This window comes from Leopardus geoffroyi, chromosome C3, assembly GCF_018350155.1.
Source record: "Leopardus geoffroyi isolate Oge1 chromosome C3, O.geoffroyi_Oge1_pat1.0, whole genome shotgun sequence".
Lineage (NCBI taxonomy): Eukaryota > Metazoa > Chordata > Mammalia > Carnivora > Felidae > Leopardus > Leopardus geoffroyi.
In genome coordinates this window covers 107,278,935-107,298,865 of record NC_059338.1, presented here as the reverse complement: position 1 = coordinate 107,298,865, position 19,931 = coordinate 107,278,935, and the positions used below count along the sequence as shown (strand labels likewise).

The 19,931-nt window shown below is 45.3% G+C and overlaps 1 protein-coding gene across 3 annotated transcripts in view; it reads right to left on the bottom strand.

Annotated features, from left to right (window-relative positions):
- Window positions 1-19,589, bottom strand: part of SNX31 (sorting nexin 31) — a 71,546-nt gene extending 51,957 nt beyond the window's left edge. For all 3 annotated transcript variants that reach the window (XM_045454053.1, XM_045454054.1, XM_045454055.1), the window contains exons 1-4: window positions 19,431-19,589; window positions 19,244-19,318; window positions 8,305-8,419; window positions 4,922-4,986 (exon numbers count right to left, since the gene is read on the bottom strand). In XM_045454053.1, the coding sequence (XP_045310009.1) occupies window positions 4,922-4,986; window positions 8,305-8,419; window positions 19,244-19,318; window positions 19,431-19,496 (321 nt within the window). In that variant the 5' untranslated portion in view covers window positions 19,497-19,589. The remainder of the gene's footprint in view (window positions 1-4,921; window positions 4,987-8,304; window positions 8,420-19,243; window positions 19,319-19,430) is intronic.
- Window positions 19,590-19,931: the final 342 nt, after the last annotated feature.

The following is a 19,931-nucleotide window of genomic DNA, read 5'->3' as shown; positions in this document are numbered from 1 at the left end:
TTATTCCTGAGGTTTCTTACCCAAGAAAATCCACATTGGGATTGCCAAGCTCTTACTTTCCATCACACTTAATAATGGGCTATAATCGTTGCACTGTAAGGGAAACATTCTTAAGAGGAAATGGGGAAGAGTCACTTCCCCGGTCCCCCCAAACAAAGCCAGAGTGATCTAAACTTCCTGAGTAAGTTGCCCCTAACTTCCAAGGCACACAACGCTACTCCAGATACCTTCTCTGTCTTCTTTTTCTCACACATGTTGTTCACACAAGGCCATAGAACACTGCAGTTTAAGAATCAGGAACATAAAAATGTCTTTAGTCTACAGACTTCAATTTTGCCTTTCCAAAATTGCCTTGATCTCCAAGGCGACCACAGGGCAAAAACAGAAAACGGAGTAAGTCAGGGGAGTCTAGACACACAAAACAAGGGGGACATGGTTAGGGGCAGGGCTGGGTAGGCTACCGCCACTCTAGAAATTTCTCATAACACCAATAGAGCAGGGGCTCTGGATCCAGCTTCCCTGGGTTCAGATCCCAGCTCCTTCACTTCTGAGATATGTGCCCTTGGCCAAGTTAGCTAGCCTGAAAAAGAGATACTAACAGCACCTCCTTCAGCAAGTTGCAGAGGATAAATGAGACAGTGTACATTAAACACCAGGTCTTGCCCAGATTAAATCACTCTGTAGAGGGAAATCCCTCTTGTTTTTCCAACCTGCATCTGATCATCCTTGATAAAGGCTCTCCTGAGAAGGGCGCCAGGAGGGTTGCATGCATTCATGTTTCGAATGTCGTGTGTCCTTGCCCAGAGACAGGAAGACGCTCCTGTACCTGCCGCATCCCAGAGAGCCAGGCCCAGGAGCATGCGACTGCCCAGCAATAACCACTTGGCAACTGCAGGCCAAGCACTTTCAGGAGCAGTGAAAATATGCCGGTGGGGTCTGTGTAATATTGAGGCGGGCAAACTGCCTAATCCCTGTTCCTTGGGCTCTTTCAGTTTGGCACATCCGCATATCACCGCTGCTCATTCCAGTTCTCCCAGCTCCCACCCGCCCTCCAGTAGCAATCTTGCTGCAAGCTTGGTGGGCCGATTCTCTCCCGCGCTGACGGCATCTATTCGCCACCAGTAAATCGCTCTGGCCCTGAAAGGCGGTCAGGGAAGGGTCTAACTGGACGTTGGAGTAGACTCACCCCCAATACTAACTGGCTACCGCTTCTCTTTTGCTAATATCCGTCCTGAGTCTTGCTAGGCCGCCAGATACTATGTGGTTTGTTATTTTGGTCGCTAATGGGAAGAAAAAGCTAAAGTATAATCTCATCTCCCTGCCCACCCCAGAAATCTTCCAATGCCAGCTTACATATCACTTTCTTTGGAAGATCTCCCGGACACGCACTCATCCTATGGCAGGGCCTTCCGGCCCTTTTCTCACACGGCCACGCAGAGAGAATGCTATTTGTCCTTCACACTGGGGTAAGTGGGCACAAAGCCACTGGCAGGGCCCGCAAATGCTGCACCAGGGCTAAGAAGGTAGAAATCTCAACACAGCCCCCACTCTCTTCTGGAGCATGGCCCTGTGTCATGCCGCGGGGTCCTGTAGCACAGTGTGTGGTCCTATATCACAGTACTCATTACATTTAGCGACATGCCCAGTGACCTTTCTGTCTCCCCAACAAGACGGTAAACTCCGTGAGCTGGACTGGGTGCCATTCGCTGGTGTCTCCCCCACCTCTCGAGCGGTGTTGGCTCATAGTGGGCATGCACTTCATATTTGTTCAACGTCTGAACAATAAAAGGGACAGCATAAAGCAGGACAGGGGCACAAGGAGCATAGAACCACCCGCCTGATTTAAATTTAGTTTCTTGGGGCACCTGGGTGGCTCAGTCGGCTAAGTGTCTGACCCTTGATTTCAGCTCGGGTCATGGTCTCACAGATGGTGAGATCGAGCCCCACACGGGGCTCTGCGCTGACAGCACGGAGCCTGCTTGGGATTCTTTCTCTCTCCCTCTGTCTCTGCCCCTCCCTCCCCACCTCTCAAAAATAAATCCATAAATATCAAATTTTTTTTTTTAAAAAAACCTTAATTTCATTGTCAAAATCTTTAACCTCCTTTGTAAACATCTTTAGAAGCAAAGCGACCTCTGTTTTACCCTCCTTTTGGAGACACACAGAAAACAACCAGAAGGAAAATCATCCTCGAAGACGTTGAAAATTGTCCCGAGCCTGAACTGCTTACTGGGTTTTCAAAGGGGCCGCCAAGTGCAGTGAAAGTCAGACCTGGTCCGGGAGGAGACAAGCAGAGGTAGGAAGGGGCCAGAGGACTCGAATCACACAGAATCTATCTTAAAGCAGTTCATCACCAGAGACTAGCACGTCTGGGAATACAACTCCGGGCCCCATTTGACCCTACCTAGTGGAAAGGGACACCAAAAAAAAAAAAAAAAAAAAAAAAATGTGCAGACACATCATCTTTGCAGAAAGCAATCTCTCAGCATGGTTGGGAAGAGAAAAAAAGACATTGTTAATGGCAGCAAATACTTCATAAGTGTTAAGGTTGCCACATGATATTTAAGTGCTTGAAGAGATATTTAAGGGGCGCCTGGGTGGCTCAGTCAGTTGAGCGTCCGACTTCAGCTCAGGTCATGATCTCACAGTTCATGAGTTTGAACCCCGTGTTGGGTTCTGTGCTGACAGCTCAGAATCTGGAGCCTGCTTCGGATTCTGTGTTTCCCTCTCTGTCTGCCCCTTCCCTGCTCTCTCTCAAAAATAAATAAAAACATCAACAACAACAACAGCAACCCTGAGCCATCTCACTCCTGAGCCTGTGCTCTTAACCACTAAGCCAGTCCTGAGGCTACTTGGTCAACAAGAGGGTTTAAAATGCTAGATCACAATATGTGGAAGTGTGGTTATGGCTTCACGGCTAGACACACTGCTCGAGCCCTCAGGCGGAACATTAGAGAAAGTGCTCAGAAACAAGAGGTAAGATCCAGAAGTACAACAGACAGAGTCAAAAGACTCAGCCGGAGCTCCTCCCTGAACACTATGTCAGCTGACTCACAAAGCACAGCCCCTTCTAAAGCTGACTGATTGCCTGAGAAGAAATAGCGAGGGACCTGGGCAAAACTCCCGCGGCAAAGGAGGCAGGGATGGGAACCAACTAAGAGTAAAAAATATATCCCCAAAACAATGCCACTGAGGAGATGACAAGGATAGATGCATTAATAAAAATACACCTTCTCTAACTCAGAGAACGGACGAAAGCCTCAGAAAAAGAGATAAGATAACAAAAGGATATAAAAGCAACCTGCGAAGTTGGTGGAAGAAACAGAAGAGGAAAATAAAGCCATTAGACAAGTGCAAATCTCATCAGAAGAAGCAAGGCATGGTAAAATACTAACAGAACTAAAATGGGGTAAAAATCTTGCACATCATCAGAAAAAAAGACGCTCAAAACAAAGCTCCACAACACTGACAGTCCATGACAGTTTTTAAAAGGCACTGAGAGCAAAACCCATAACGTACACAAAAAAGAGGGCAGAAGTGAGGCCAAATGTACCTCTGTGTACTGACAAGGAATGATTTGCAAGATGTAGAATAAAAAAAAAAAAATTCAGTAAGTGTGTAGAGTACGTGCTTATTTATAAAACAAAAAGGTTACGCACACATATGACTGCTTGTATGTGCACAAAAATGCGTAGAAAGAACGTATATTAAACTGTAAACAGGGGCGCCTGGGTGGCTCAGTTGGTTAAGAGACTGACTTGGGCTCAGGTCATGATCTCACAGTTCATGAGTTCAAGCCCCGCATCGGGCTCTGTGCTGACAGCTCGGGGCCTGGAGCCTGCTTCAGATTCTGGGTCTCCCTCTCTCTCTCTGCCCCCTCCCTGCTCATGCTCTGTCTCTCTTTCCTTCAAAAATAAATAAACATTAAAAAAAAAAAATCTGTAAACAGTTGTCTCTGAAGAGGGGTACTGGGGGTCTGTGGTGGGATCATGAACTCTTTTGTGCTGTTCGAATTTTACCACCATCACCACCTCAACAACAAACTGTTCAAAGAAAAAGAAAGTGCATGTGTTTTAAGCCATCAAAAATATGTGAAAATCTACACGGTGACACATTGGGAGACGCCCAGATCATTTCTTGGGTTGAACGGACCAGTTACCATACCAACATGGTTGACCTACCGAGTAAATGAAATTTGCTCCCTTTTGGTTTTTTTTGTTTGTTTGTTTGTTTTTTTCCAATTCCAATCAAAGTATCACTCCTCCCCTAGCTAGGGATCTAGTTCGGTAATATCATATTATCGTTATGACTTCATTCTTCTCAAAGATTTCCATTCAGTCAAGAACATACTTGCAGGCACAAAAATGTTCCCACATGTACAACTAGAATGAGGGGTGTGCTAACCAAACCTACTTGGCAAACTTCCAGCCTCCACAGGGCAAGTGGCCAGTGGTTCTTTAGGCCAACAAAGGAAATGGAGTTACTATATGTCATTCTGTTCAGACTGAATTTTCTCTGTGATCCATTCACAACAAAGTTAAGAGCAGAGGATATGCTGCGTTGATGTCTTCACTGTGGCACACTTGATCCCAGCACAGAGGCAGGGTCCCAGAATTGTCACGGGGGCCCTTCATGATAAAAGGTTCTCTTCTCCATGGCCCATTTTGAGAGGTACAATGCTTAGGCTACAGCATAAAAAGGTATCTGCTGAATTAAAATGAGTTCAAAAGTCAAGCGACCCACTCATTTTCCATCTAGAATCTAAACCGCCAAAAGAACAAAACAAGAACCGTTCCCCAATGTCCTCCAGATGAATGTATTTTACCCAATGTGGAGCTGCAGGCTGGAAATACACACATGGTAACCAAGAGACATGTTCTGTAGCAAAATAATGACCTTAGTAAAAGAAGACCATGCTTACCAGCTGTACGAGTTTTAAAAAGTCAATGAAGACGTCACTTCTCAACATGTTTGGGTCCATGGTTACTGAAAAATACGGATGGTGAGCCAGGTTAGCCTGGGGCTCGGTTGACCTCTCTATTAAATTGCTCTGTCCTCTAGGGAGTCCTACAGGCCTTACCAGTACACCACCGCCTCCTTGGGCAGTGGAGCTAAGACCTCTTACATACATGAAAATCCACAAAGCTTGCCTCCTCCCAGCAGCCTTGATAGCAACATAAACCCTCCTATCAGTCCCGGGCACCTCACTTGATTCACACATGCCCGTAGGCACCTCACTTGATTCACACATGCCCGTATCGTTCAATATCCATCCTGCTGCCCTAGCAGGATGATGGTGAAGTCCATATGAAAAAGCAAAAAGATCTTTAAACCTGGACTGGGACTCCTGCTTTGGCAAGACATTTCTTAATCTGAAAATCTGAAGTCAACCAAGAAACCCTGATTGAGAGAGCACATCTCATAATGACAGGAGCTCTCAAGAGGTTACCCCCGCCACCGCCCCAAAAGTGATTATAAGGCTGTCAGAGAGATTTAAAGTTTTCTATTCAAGAATGAAATCTTACCACTTGCAACAACGTGGATGGAACTAGAGGGTATTATGGTAAGCAAAATAAGTCAGTCAGAGAAAGACAAATACCCTATGATTTCACTCATATGTGGAATTTAAGAAACACAACAGATGAACAGAGGGGAAGGGAAGAAAAAATAAGATAAAAACAGAAAGCGAGGCAAACCATAAGAGACTCTTAAATACAGAGAACAGACTGAGGGTTGCTGATGGGGTGTGGGGTGGGGGGATGGGCTAAATGGGTGATGGGGCATTAAAGAGGGCACCAGTTGGGATGAGCACTGGGTGTTCTCTGTAAGTGATCAATCACTACATACTAGTGATCAATCTAGTCCTGAAATCATTATTACAATCATTAATCCAACTAACTTGGATTTAAAAAAAGTAATAAATTAAGGGTGAAAATAAGTAATAAAGTTTTCTATTCTTTTATACCTATAAGAGTATTTACCCTCTTAGTTTTAAAGCTCGGATACCAATATTCAGGTGCTGTGGCCAGAACAGACACTTCCCCCTGAGAAGTTCAAATTCCTGCATGAGGTCGTTCCCAGACTGCTTCCTCATTTCTTAACCCTCCTTGCTGTAATGCTTCTGGGCCCTGTGCTTTAGCTACACTTATCTATTTAATTCTGTGTCAGATGTCTTTCTCTTTCCTTTTCTTTCTTTTCTTCTCTTATTGACCTTTCAAATGATTTCATCACATAACTTCTACCGGCATTTACAACTAGCACTGACTGAAGTCATTTCGAGTTGTACCTTTCCCAAACAATGTTCCGTTTTTCAGAATAAAGTAACTAAAAGAAAATCATGAGAGACTTTTTACAAAAGCTATTCCCTCTTTTTTAAGGGAGGCAATTTTAGAGTGGGAAAAAAAAAAAGCCCTTGTCTTATTTTCCGGAATGTATGTGGTGTAAATGCAAATTAACATAATTGTTAGCATAGACTCTTGGAGATGGGGAAAGCTGTTGAAAAAAGTGTTCATCTAATTGGTATTTATTAAGAACCAGTACAATGCTAAGCACTTTGTGTATTTTAGTTCCTTTAATCTTTACAACAAACCCTGGGGTAAATATTATCTCCATTTATCAGACAGTAGCTCAGGTCATACAGCTAATGAAGTACAAACCTAGGATTTGACTGTAGTTCTGACTCCAGAGCCCAAATCTTAGTCACATCACTAAGCTGCGTCGTCTCCTTGCTTTACCTTGCTAGAGGATGCAGGAGATATCCTGATGACAAATGGACAAAGGCCAGGCCTAAAAAAGCAACCCCTTAGGCACTGTGATCATTTGTGAAAAGTCCAGTGGTTCAAAAAGGATATTTCACTAAGACATTAGAAGTCAAGCCAAGAGAGAATAAAAATTCAGTAGATATTACATTTTGAGTTTGAAAAAGCTTATTTACTGGGTCTAAAAGAGGTATATTCTCCATTACAAAAGACATATGGGAAATAGATGACCTCTAGAATTTTTATTTACTATCTTTAAAAAACTGTGTGCAGCCATGAGAAATAATGAAGTAAATCTATCATTTCTGACTTAGAATGACCTGTAAAATATAGATTTTAAGAGGGAAAAAACAACTTACAGAAGAAAAAAACATTTTTCCTTGTGCTGTGAAGGGTATCAGTGGGATAACTGGTGTAGTTTGAAAAAGGTCTCTAGATTAGATAACATTAATTGCCTGATTTTGATAACTATACCGTGATTGTAGAAGAGAATGTCCTTGACCTTAGGAAATACACACAGAAGTATTTAAGTGTAAAGTGGCTTGGGTATGTAACACAAGCATTAAAATACACACACACACACACACACACACACACACACAGGAAATTGAGAGGATGATAAAGCAAATATGAAACGTTAACATTTGGGAAATCTGGGTGAAGAATATACAGAAATTCTTTGCATTATTTCTGCACCCTTTTTGTAAGTCAGAAATTCTTTCAGAATAAAGTTTTTAAGAATCAATCACCGAAAAGTATATAGAATAAATATCAATTTGTGTTTAACAGAGATGTGCATACGCACCAGTAGATACAAAAATTGTTTCTGAGGAATACATAAAGCGCTTGTAATGACGCTTACTTCTAGAAGCCTTGGGGTCTAGGCTAGAAGGGAACGCACTTTTCATTGTATACTCTTTGGACAGATTCTATTTTTAAAATATTTTGCGTATATACTATTTCTTTTTTTTTTTAAGTTTATTTATGTTGAGAGAGACAGAGAGAGTTCAGGGTGGGGGGCAAGGGCAGAGAGGGAGAGAGGGAGAATCCCAAACAGGCTCCGCACTGTCAGCACAGAGCCTGACATAAGGCTGGAACTCACGAAACTGTGGGATCATGACCTGAGCTTAACAGACTGAGCCACCCAGGAACCCCTCCTCTATTTCAGTCGAATCCAGGTAATATGTCTGTGACTTCTACAATCAAAGCCAACACGTAACACCCGAGGGCAAATCTGAAAGTTATTTTTAAAACGAAATACAAAGGCTGTATTTTGTATGACTCCATTTACATACAATGTTCAGAAAAGGCAAATATATAAGACAGAAATTAGTATAGGGGGTGATAGAGGCAGGTGGGGGAGAGGAATACGGAGTGACTGATAATAGGTGTGAGGTTTCTTTTTGGGGTGACAAAAATGTTCTCAAATTCGACCATGGTGGCTGGTTGTACAATTTTGCAAACACGCTAAAAACCACTGAATTGTACACTTTCAATGGGTGAATTTATCTCAACAAATCTGTGAAAATAAAATCCAAATACATACCCTTCTGCAAATACTGTTCCAACTGGTCCCTTCTCTCGTCAGCCATGGATGCGGTCATTGCGAGATAGTACTTTGGCGGAAAGGGTGGCAGGGAATTTCCAAAGATCCGCCTCAGCTGAAAGATCCAGAAAACACACACTTCAGGCCGAGCCTCCAATGCAAGGTTGGTGAGACACCAAAGCCTCCTCTTACGGCAAGTCTCACTCGAGTACTTCGTCTAAAATCACCCCTGCCTGGTGGCCAAGAGGAAGAAAAGGGGATGCTTTGATTTTCTCGAGGAGTTTATTTCAGTACATGTTTCCGACGATGCTGTTAAGCATACTACAGACTGACATCTCCAGTCTGAGTTTGGTAGATTGGGATACGTTGTAATTTTTCATTTGTTTTTGCCGGACTGCCCACCCCTTCCACCATACAGTATTTCTCAGATTCAGTCCCCAGTAGAATCTGTGATACCAATGATGATAGTTAGGAATTTAATTCCCCTACCCCATGTCCACCAAATCTGAACGTAACAGCAGAGGTTCACAGCACCCTAGCTAATAAAGTATCCACTAGCCAGTGCTAATGAGCCCCCAGAATGTGGCTAGTCTGAACTGAGATTCGCTGTCCGTATAAATTACATTCCAGACTTCAAAACTTAGTACAAAGAAAAAGAAAAGGGAAATATTTCACTAATAACTTTTTATACAAATTATATGTTGAAATGGTAATATTTAAAATTTTTTTTTTCAACGTTTTTATTTATTTTTGGGAGAGAGAGAGACAGAGCATGAATGGGGGAGGGGCAGAGAGAGAGGGAGACACAGAATCGGAAACAGGCTCCAGGCTCTGAGCCATCAGCCCAGAGCCTGATGCGGGGCTCGAACTCACGGACCATGAGATCGTGACCTGGCTGAAGTCGGACGCTTAACCGACTGCGCCACCCAGGCGCCCCTGAAATGGTAATATTTTAGATATACCAGATTAAATAAAATTAATTTATTAATAACTATTAATTATTAAAAGTCTTTTAATCGGCCTACCAGAAAATTTTAAATTACACATGTGACTCACATTATATTTCTGTTGTGCAGTACTGGTTTATAAAATTCCTATAAGTCGGGGCGTCTGGGTGGCTCAGTCAGTTAGTTAAGTGTCTGACTTCGGCTCAGGTCATGATCTCACAGGTTTGTGAGTTCAAGCCCCATGCCAGGCTCTGTGCTGACAACTCAGAGCCCGGAGTCTGCTTCGGATTCTGTATCTCCCTCTCTCTCTGCCCCTCCCCTACTCTCACCGTATCTCTGTCTCTGTCTCTCTCTCTCTCAAAAATAAATAAAAATTAAAAAAAAAAAGACCGTTTATAAAATTCCCGTAAGGTTAACATATGACCCCAGTAGAAACCCAGTGAGTGAGGTCCTTCCCATCCTCCTACCCATCTACCCACCCAATTATGGATCCAAGATCACGGTGGCAGTTATTTTTATGCAAGCTAATAGTAGATGCATCAAAAATATGTTTTAAATTAAGATAACCAAAGTGCATTTTCCTTCATTCCAGCCCTGCACTTACAGAGGCAGCTTGAAGATGAGGCCAGCATTCTCTTTATGAGAAAGGAAACTAGTCAGAAATCAGGTTTTAACATCGTGCCTCTGGAGAAGAAGGGCTAAAGCTCTCTTACCATAGCCAGTAGCTTAAAGAAAATGAAAGCAGATCGAAGAGAAACAAACGGGTAGGAATTTTAACTCCATGGCCTTTGTCACAAACACAGCGTGTATCTGGTGAATATGCACCTTGCATAGGCCCTAACTTCAAAATACAATACAACCACGTGTCGCCACCCCCATTGCCATCACCCTGGTCCCAACCACTGTCCTCTCTTTGCCTGATTATTGCAGAAACTATACAAGAGTATAGTGAAAGGGCAGGCCTACGCCGGTCTTGTTCTGTGTCCTTCACCTTGACCACACCTCCTCCCCTTGAGTAACCGCCCCCCCCTCACCTGCCTAACAGGACTCGGACCCTTCCCCAGGACCCTTCCCCAGCCAATCGGCTGAGGCCATAGCCATTACCTCACCAACTGCCCCTAGGCCCCAATAAAACCTTTGTCCTTTTGAAACTCGCTCTCTCTCCCCGGTATCCCACTGCTGTGTTGGTGCAGGTAGGGGATTGAGCTCGAGCTCGAATAAAGGCTCTTTTGCTTTTGCATTGGACTCGGCTCCCTGGTGGTCTTTGGGGATCACGAATTCTGGGCATAAGAATAGTTCTCTGCTTCTGCCCTTGATCCCCTTCTGTTTATTCTTTTTTTTAATTTTTTTTTTTTCAACGTTTATTTATTTTTGGGACAGAGAGAGACAGAGCATGAACGGGGGAGGGGCAGAGAGAGAGGGAGACACAGAATCGGAAACAGGCTCCAGGCTCTGAGCCATCAGCCCAGAGCCCGACGCGGGGCTCGAACTCACGGACCGCGAGATCGTGACCTGGCTGAAGTCGGACGCTTAACCGACTGCGCCACCCAGGCGCCCCTCCTTCTGTTTATTCTTAATACAGCATCTAAGGTGATATTCTGCAAATGCAAGCTAGGTCACTCCGTTGCCCCGCTCAAAATCCTCCATGGTTTCCTATCTCATTCAAGGAAAAGCCAGGATCTTTCAAATGGCCTTGGAGCTGAGCCAATCAACAGGATGACCGCCAGCCACCTGGGACTACTTACTTTTAAACTTAAATTCATTAAAATGAAATAAACCTTAGAAAAAGATTTTTTTAATGTTGATTTATTTTTGAGAGAGAGACAGAGACAGAGACAGAGCATGAGTGGGGGAGGGGCAGAGAAAGAGGGAGACACAGAATCAGAAGCAGGCTCCAGGCTTCAAGCTGTTAGCACAGAGCCCGATGCGGGGCTCAAACTCACAACGCGAGATCATGACATGAGCCAACGGTGGACGCTTAACCCACTGGATCACCCAGGTACCCCAAAAAGGAAATAAAATTTAAAATTCGGTTCCTCGGTTGTACCGGCCACCTTCCAAACACGCAATAGTATTTGAAAGTAGCAAGTTGCAATTCAGTAGCTACTGAAATGGACAAAGAGCATTTCCATCAGCACAGAAAGTCCTACCAGAGGGTATTGGTTTAGTATCTAGAAAGGTTAGTAACTGCCTATAGGTAAGATACATTAAGTGAATGGATGGCAGGTGGTGGGGGTCAGGGTTTTTACTCTTGGCGTGAAGATTTTCAGATAAGGGAAGTAAGCCAGAATGATCGATGTGGCGATGGATTAGAGTTGGAGATATCGGTAGGAACTCATGTTTAGCTTCACATAGATACAGAAGGTTACATATAGAAATATTTATAGATATGTACACACACACACATTTTCCTTGGTTTCTCTTGCTCCAACTAAAGCGACCAGGACTCCATGAAGAAAATAGTTGATTTTTAGGACTGAAGCGGGGGATATATAAGAGGGATCTGGAGCATCTTGTAGCACCAGAAAACAAGAAAGTGCTCAAAACAACACCACCACCACAAATCAACAGTGGATGCATGTCAAAGAGGCACAGAAGCAAACTCAGAGAGCTCCATGGGCCAGAGATGGGACAACTAAAATAGCAAAAACTAAGGCAGTATTGAAGTATAACCCCACTGGAATTACCCCAGTGATCAAGGTAGTCATCAAGAGTGATAGGTCATGTTGATGGCAGGTAATCTTCCTGTGATGTGATGAGAACAGCACTGACCTCTGTGATCTTTCTCCCAAAAACCCATAACCCCAGCCTGGTCGCATGAGAAACATCAGAGCCTAACAGAGGAACATCCCACAGAATCACTGACCAGTGCTCCTCAGAATGGTCATTAAAAACAAGGAAAGTCTGGGGCGCCTGGGTGGCTCAGTCGGTTGAGTGTCCAACTCCGGCTCAGGTCATGATCTTGTGGCTCGTGAGTTTGAGCCCCGCGTCGGGCTCTGTGCTGGCAGCTCAGAGCCTGGAGCCTGCTTCGAATTCTGTGTCTCCCTCTCTCTCTGCTCCTCCCCGGCTCATGCTCTGTCTCTCTCTCCTTCAAAAATAAATAAAAACATTAAAAAAACAAACAAACAAGGAAAGTCTGAGAAACTGACACAGTCAAGAGGAGTGTAAGCAGACATGACAATAAATGTAGTATGGTGTCCTAGATGGGATTCCAGGGCAGAAATGGGGCATTAGGTTAACAATAAAGAAGCATAACTGAATTGTGGGCTATAGTTAATAATAGTGTATCAATATTGGTTCCTTAACTGTAATAAATGCTCCATGCTAATGGAAAATAAGAAGGGAAACTGGGTGCAAAGATATATGGGGATGTTCTGTACTATCTTTGCAATTATTATGTAAATCTAAAACTGGTCCACAAAAAGAAAGTTTATTTAAAAAACAAACAAACAAGGGCGCCTGGGTGGCTCAGTCAGTTCAGCGTCCGATTTTGGCTCAGGTCATGATCTCACATTTGCGTGTTCAAGCACCTTGTCGGACTCTGTGCTGACAGCTCAGAGCCTGGAGCCTGCTTCGGATTCTGTGTCTCCCTCTCTCTCTGCCCCGCTCCTGCTTGCTTGCACGCATGCTCTCTTTCGCTCTCTCTCTCGAAAAAAAAAAAATAAAATAAAACGTTAAAAAATTTAAGAAAAAAAAAACCCACCTGATATTCTGGCTTCCTGAAAAACCAGAGGTTCTGGAATCACTGGGTTCACATTCCTCAGGTAATCATCTCCCGAGGAAGCCTAAGCAGTTCCCACCATTTCCCATTGCCTCTCACCTGACTCACACCTCCCATTTAAACTACCTGCCTGACCCCTGTAGCCATCGACTTTTGCAACCATTCCTCCTTTAAATCTGTTAGTATAAAATATCATAGCAACAATTCTTTTTTTTTTTTTTTTAAATTCAAGGCAGTTTTCCTGTTATGCCAAACACTGTCCAAAGACACCCCGGTTGGAGCATCATCCCAAGCAAGGCTGTTCAAACAACGTGGGATTTATGTACCCTATCTCTGCTAATTCCATTAAATAAGAGCTGAAAATCGTCTTCTTTGCATGCAATTATTTCCTTGCTAACAGATTAAGCGATCTTTAAAAGGCAATTTTCTCCCTAGGCATGTGTTCATAAATGTCGAACATGCTCCCAAATTGGTTTGAATCACAGCAGCCTTGAGCCACCAGAGCTGCCTGGGTTTTCCACAAGCAGCAGAGCATCTTGGGGAAGCCCCTCTGCCAAGGTCAAGAACTGGGGGAAAAGCCACCGAGACTTAAGGTTCTAGTACCCATCACAGCACAAAAACTCTCCCAGCAGGTTTCACAACCTGAGCTGACTTCTCAAGGAATCTTTCCCCTCCCCTTTCTGATACTGGTCTAAGGGGGAAGATAAACATATAACAGACTGAGTAAAGCCTGCCAAAAGTCAATCATTGACTCCCCAAGTTCAACTCCGTCAAAATATAACCTTTTCTATTGGTCTCAGAGAGCACACAGTTTAGCTATTAAAACCAGTAGCATATTAAGGATTACCTGGCATCAGAGTTTAGCCCAAACACTCTTTCCAAAAACTGTTCAGATACTGAAAGGAAAACACACCTCTTTTATTCTTTTATCATGAGATGTGTTTGTTTGCTTGGGGTTTTGTTTGTTTTCGAAAGACCATGTTTCAGATAATATATATTTTCAATCCCAGCACAAACTCCGGCACCTTTCTCCATCACACAGCTCTGTCTTTCAACATGAACAGGACTTTACCGGTCAGTGGAAAATATCACCCCCTTCCCCGCTTATGCACTTCCAGCCCCCCCCCCCCATACTTATTCCGAAGTGGTCACCCGGGACAAGCAGAATTACAGATACAAATGGCATCCTTTCTACTGTCAGTTTCTAATGTTGACTCATCCATCCCGCCTCTCCAAGGCCCCTTGGAAACAAAACCCCAGATTTACCAGATCTAGGGCCACAGTTCAAAGCGATCTGGTCAGTGGCATCTGGTACCAAAGACCATGAGCCTGGAGCTTGTATATTATCCCATTTGTTCATCAAAATAGCCCTGTGAGGTAGATGATCATCGTCACCATTAACATTGTCATCCTGCCACCTTTATATCAAGGTTATGTGACAATCACAGTAACCTGAAGCTCAGGGAGACGAAGTGACTTTAACCAAAGTCCTACAAGCTACTGAGTGGTGGATTTTCGTTACTTTTTCCTTCTCCCCCTCATTTTTCTCCCTTCTCCCTCCTTTCTCCCCTGCCTTCTCCTCCACCAGATCTCTTTTGAGCATCTACTAAAGAAGGATTCTGTGCTGGGTATACTATGCCAACGGTCCTCATTCATTCCTTCATTTAAATATTTGGGTTTTGTAACTAAATAATCAGGGGAAACAAAATATCTGCACGAAAAGAGGAATATGACAAGATCTGAACACAAAGTAAAACAGGAATCAGAGAAAGGCATCTTGTGAAATCGAGGAGGACTTTCCAGAGGAGGTGAGGCTTGAGATGGGTCTTGAGAAAGGGCTGGTCGCTAACCAGTGGGCCAGAAAGCAGGGGTCTGCCCAGGAGGGGGAAGTGAGGTAGACAGAGGTTATGAGTGGGCCAACCTGAGACAGAGGATGTGAGTAGGGAGAGAAGAAAGGAGCTGGGCTGGGTCAGCAGCTAGCAGGGAGGAAAACTAAATCAGCAGATACGGGCTCACCAAGCCTTCCACTGAAGGATCCTTTGCAAGATTCTGTGGCTCGTGCCTATTGCCGTATCTGATACTAACAGAACATTTGCAAAGAGGCAAGCATCCTTTTCATAGAGTCCGGTGTCACTCACACAGGATGGCCTCATCCTTAACACTAGGTCAAAATGAGCCAGTTGAACGTTTCCTTCACAGGTCTCTTTAAATCCCTTTAAGGAAGGGGGTGTAGGCAAGAGCGGGGCATAAATCCAACCGGTTTTATGTATTCAAAGGCACAGAAAGAAGTCAGTCAAGCAGTTCACATGGCAGAGAGATGAGGAGCACTCAACAGCGGAGGGGCGAGCTGCCAGACCTTGAAGGAAGCTCACCGAGGGACGAGCCTGCAGGCGATGACTTCAGAGGGCACCATTCACAACCGACATCTTGAAAGCACGGCCAAGTTCAGTCTTCTATGCGTTAGCCTGCACGCAACTTGACGGAGAAAGAGCAGGGGCCACCTCACCTGGGCGGGTGCCTCTCCTCAATCCCAAAGTCATCCAATATACAAAACAGAAATCCAATACTTAAAGCCCCAAATCCCACGTGCTGAAGCGCCGTCTGCCCTGAATGTACCACAGTGAGTGCATGGCATCTAATGGGAACTTAGAATAAATGAACGAATGAATCAGTTAATTCTATAAGGTGAAATTTCTGTTCTACCAGGATGCAGAACTTCCTGGAAAAAATACCAAACCCACACACAGATGGGGCCTTGTTGTGTTTCCTACTGATAGTATTTTTGTATTAAATCAGATTAAGAATTCCGAGCCATTTCACATCTTCAGTGGAATAAGAAGAATAAAATCTAGCTGAGTGGTGCTTGAGAGACGTCCCCCAAACGTTCTGTCTCCGACTTCGGGTTGCCAGACAAAACACAGGACGCCCACGTAAGTATGTCCCAAATACTGCACGGAACTACTTCGACCCAAAACTTCTTTGTTGCTTACCTGAAATTCACATTTAGCTGGGAAGCCTGTGTTTTTATTTGCTAAATCTGGCAACCTTACTCAGACGATCTACACAACAGGATTGATTAATGATGATGACGAGTGCCCTGCTGACCCCATAGAGGCTTGCTAGGCAGCCTGAATAAAATCCCGTGCCTGGAACTCTGGCAGAAAGCAGATCGTGGTTGCCTGGGGCCAGGGGTGGAGGGAGAGGTTATCAAGGGCAAAGGGGCAAGGGAACTTACATGCAGAGTGCAAAAACTGTTCTTTGTCTTGATTGTGGTGGTAGTAACATATACATTTACCAAAATTCACCACACTGAACACCGAAAATTGGGAGATTTTATTATGTTATCCCCAAATAGAGTAAAAGCTTGTTACTTTAAGACTCCATTGTTTTACTGATACAAGTTATTTTGTTAACTGTAGTAAGAAAACCACAAAATTTAATGGGTCGGAGCAGGTACTGGAGATCAGATCTTGGCTCCAATACTTACTAGCAGTTGGGCTTTGGGTTTTCTCATCTGTTAAATGGGGCTAATTATAATCCTGGCTCATAGCACTCCTATTAAAATGAAACGTGCTTTTACACACAAAGTTCTTGGTGCCAACCTTAACACACAGTAACTGCTTGCTGTTTTAAATTAATAATACCAATATTCACCTAACTTCTAAGTAGTTTTCTTTTTAATGAAGTCGTTCCTGTAGAAACAAGGAAAAGGATAAGTTGCAAGGTATAAGATAGTTGGAAACTGGATAAAGAAATCTCCACTTTCAGATTTTGAAAAATCTGGGGCGCCTGGGTGGCACAGTCGGTTGAGCGTCCGACTTCAGCCGGGTCACGATCTCGCGGTCCGTGAGTTCGAGCCCCGTGTCAGGCTCTGGGCTGATGATGGCTCGGAGCCTGGAGCCTGTTTCCGATTCTGTGTCTCCCTCTCTCTCTGCCCCTCCCCCGTTCATGCTCTGTCTCTCTCTGTCCCAAAAATAAATAATAAAACGTTGAAAATAAATAAACATTTAAAAAATCTGGGACAAATATGAAGTATTAATTAATATCTACCCTGTACCCCAAATTGGGCACCAGGCTGTGGCTATTCAATATTTAAGAGTCCACTGTACTAACAGTTTGTTTTCCCTGGCTTCCAAAACAGAATAAAAGTCTACTCACTTTATGGCTCCGCCTTGTGAACCTACAAAGACTTGACAGGTCTTAGTTTTTCTGAAAACGAGCATTTTCCCGAGTCTGTTGGTTAAGGAGGGCCAGGTTCAGGAATTCCTCAAGCCTCTCCATCAGTAAGTGTTTAACTGAACACGTGCTATGTGCCAGGCTCCGGGAGAAAATGGCCCCTACTCTTCACAAGTACTCTGGGAAGTTGACACCCGTAACCACCTAGTTGCTTATTATTTGATGAAAAAAATGGAAGGTCAGAGAAGAGGTGAGGTGACCAGTCAGGAAGCAGTCAGTCAATTCCACACCCTCCTGCTCCTCACGGCCGGCAGTCTCCTGCTTTTCACACTGTGACGGCAGCCTGCCCAAGGCCACCCCTCGTTATGGAAGGCGGATTCTTGGGCGAGAGGACACATCAACTTCCCCCGCCAAGTGCCAAACACACCTGTACTTTCTCTTCCCTTCAGATCTCCATCTGCCTACCTCAGCAGTCCTCCCAAGTCCCCAGACACATTTTGGTCACAAGTAGCCGCTCATCCTGCAGAAGTCTGAATCCATGCCCTTCCTCATGGGAGTCAGCCAACCATCATTCCTGAGCACCTGCAGGGGCACAGGCACCGCAGCAGGAAGTGGCAACTCAGAGATGACCACACGAATTAGGTAACGAGCACATTCAAGCTGTTTTATGTCGAGTCCAAAGAAACTTCATCCTACCTTGCAAAATGGACTTTTTTTCCAGCGCCCGCTGATGGGAGCAAGGAGCATCCCTGCACTGTTTGCAACAGTAAAACATGGAGTTGAGACCTGTCCTTCAACAGAAGGCAGTTAAAGGAAATGTGTTATATGCTCGCTAGAAACCCAGATTGCCTGGAAGGATTCTCCCCCAAATAGCTGTTGCTTGGGCAAGTTTGTTTCTTGGCTGTTGTTGTTGTAAGTTTTGTTTAAGTAATCTCTACAACAAACCTGGGGCTCAAACTCATGACCCTGAGATCAAGAGTCACATACTCTTCTGACTGAGCCAGCCAGGGGCCTCTTTTCCTTCCTCCCTTCCTCCCTCCCTCCCTCCCTTCCTTCCTTCCTTCCTTCCTTCCTTCCTTCCTTCCTTCCTTCCTTCCTTCCTTTCTTCCTTCCTTCCTTCCTTCCTGTATATGCTTTTTAAAATCAGGATACAACCCCCCCCCCCAAATGTTTTTAATTAAAAAGAAAACATGCACGGGGTGCCTGGGTCAGTCGGTTGAGCGTCCGACTTTGGCTCAGTTCACCATCTCACTGTCCGTGGGTGAGTTTGAGTCCTGCATCAGGCTCTGTGCTGACAGCTCAGAGCCTGGAGGCTTCTTCAGATTCTGTGTCTCCCTCTCTCTCTGCTCCTCCCCTGCTCACACTCTGTCTCTCTCTCAAAATAAATAAAGATTAAAAAAAAAAAAAAAGAAAAAGAAAACATGCATGGAGGCAGAGGGAGGGTGAATTTTATTTCCAAACTTTCATTTACTCCTCTAACCCATTTTGGAGACTTGGAACTCTTCCTTATTAGGACAATAAAACCCTTTAGAGCATGCTAATAAATCAGGCTGCCTCGCAAAGAAAATGCCCCACGTCAGAGGGAGAAACTATAGTGGGAAACGGCCTCCGGTCTTGATCAGTCATTTGCTTCCTGGGTTTCCAGCCTGCCGGTACTCGAAGCCTATAAATACACTCATTTGAAAACAAAAAATACACACACCTTTTCAAAGAAGCCTAAGACACTCTGGGAGAGAGAAAATGAAATACCGATCTATGTACAAGATTCCTAAGACTATAGCTCCGTCTAGATTTACTGTGCTCATTCTGAACGGGGACATAATGCTGGGGAAGAGCTGAAATGCACCCTGCCAGCGGGGGCTGCTGGGGGTCGATCACTGGGCTGGAAAGCGGTTGGGAGAATCACCTGAGCCAATTCCCTCACCTCCCAGCTGCAGAGGGTTAGGAGCGGTAACCTATATAAACGGAGCTGTAGGCCGAGCGTTACCAAATCGATCCTTACTCCAACCCCGCTTCCCAGGTTAGGGGCTTGCAGCGCTCAAAAGGTCCGGTGTCTTGGGGCGCGCTTTTCCTCACCTGCCTCGAGCCTACTCACCTGTTCGTTCCAACGGTGCAGCTGGCTGTAGCGCACCCTGCAGAAGAGGTACCCGTCCAGGTACACGGAGTACAGCTGCAACACGGAGACAGAGCGGCTCGGATTAGCTGAGCGAGCAGGTGAGCCCTCGCCCCGTCACGTCGCCGACCGTCTCCCCGCCCGATCAGACCCCTGGTCCCCCGCGCACCACGTAGCGGCCCCCCAGCGCGTCCGGCCGCTGCTGGGACACCGGGATGCAGAAGTGCATCTTCATGGCTCTGGCGGCGGCCGGGGAAGGGCCCTCGGCAAGCCGAGCCGCGGCGGCGAGTCCGGGCTCCGGGGAGCAGAGGGCGGCCGGTCTGCAGCCGCTAGGACGAGTCTGGACCCGCGGCGGCGGCCGGGGCGTGGCTGGCACCGCCCCCTGGTCCCCGCCCAGCGGTCGGTCCCGGGAAGGTGGGGAGCCGCGCTCGCAGAAGCCGGACCTGCCAGCGGCTCGACCCGGGTGTGTGGACCTCTCCCGGCTCCTTGGCGGGAAAATCGTGCTTGGGCGGGTGGATCGCTAGAAGCCTTCTGGGGAGAAGGTCCTAGGTGGTCTTCAGATTTTCATCAGAACCCACAAAAGCTTAAAATCGTTGCTCCAGCCACATAGATGTCCTGTCCAGTGCTAAGCAAGTAACGACTCCCCCGCCCCTCCCCCAACACCTGGGGA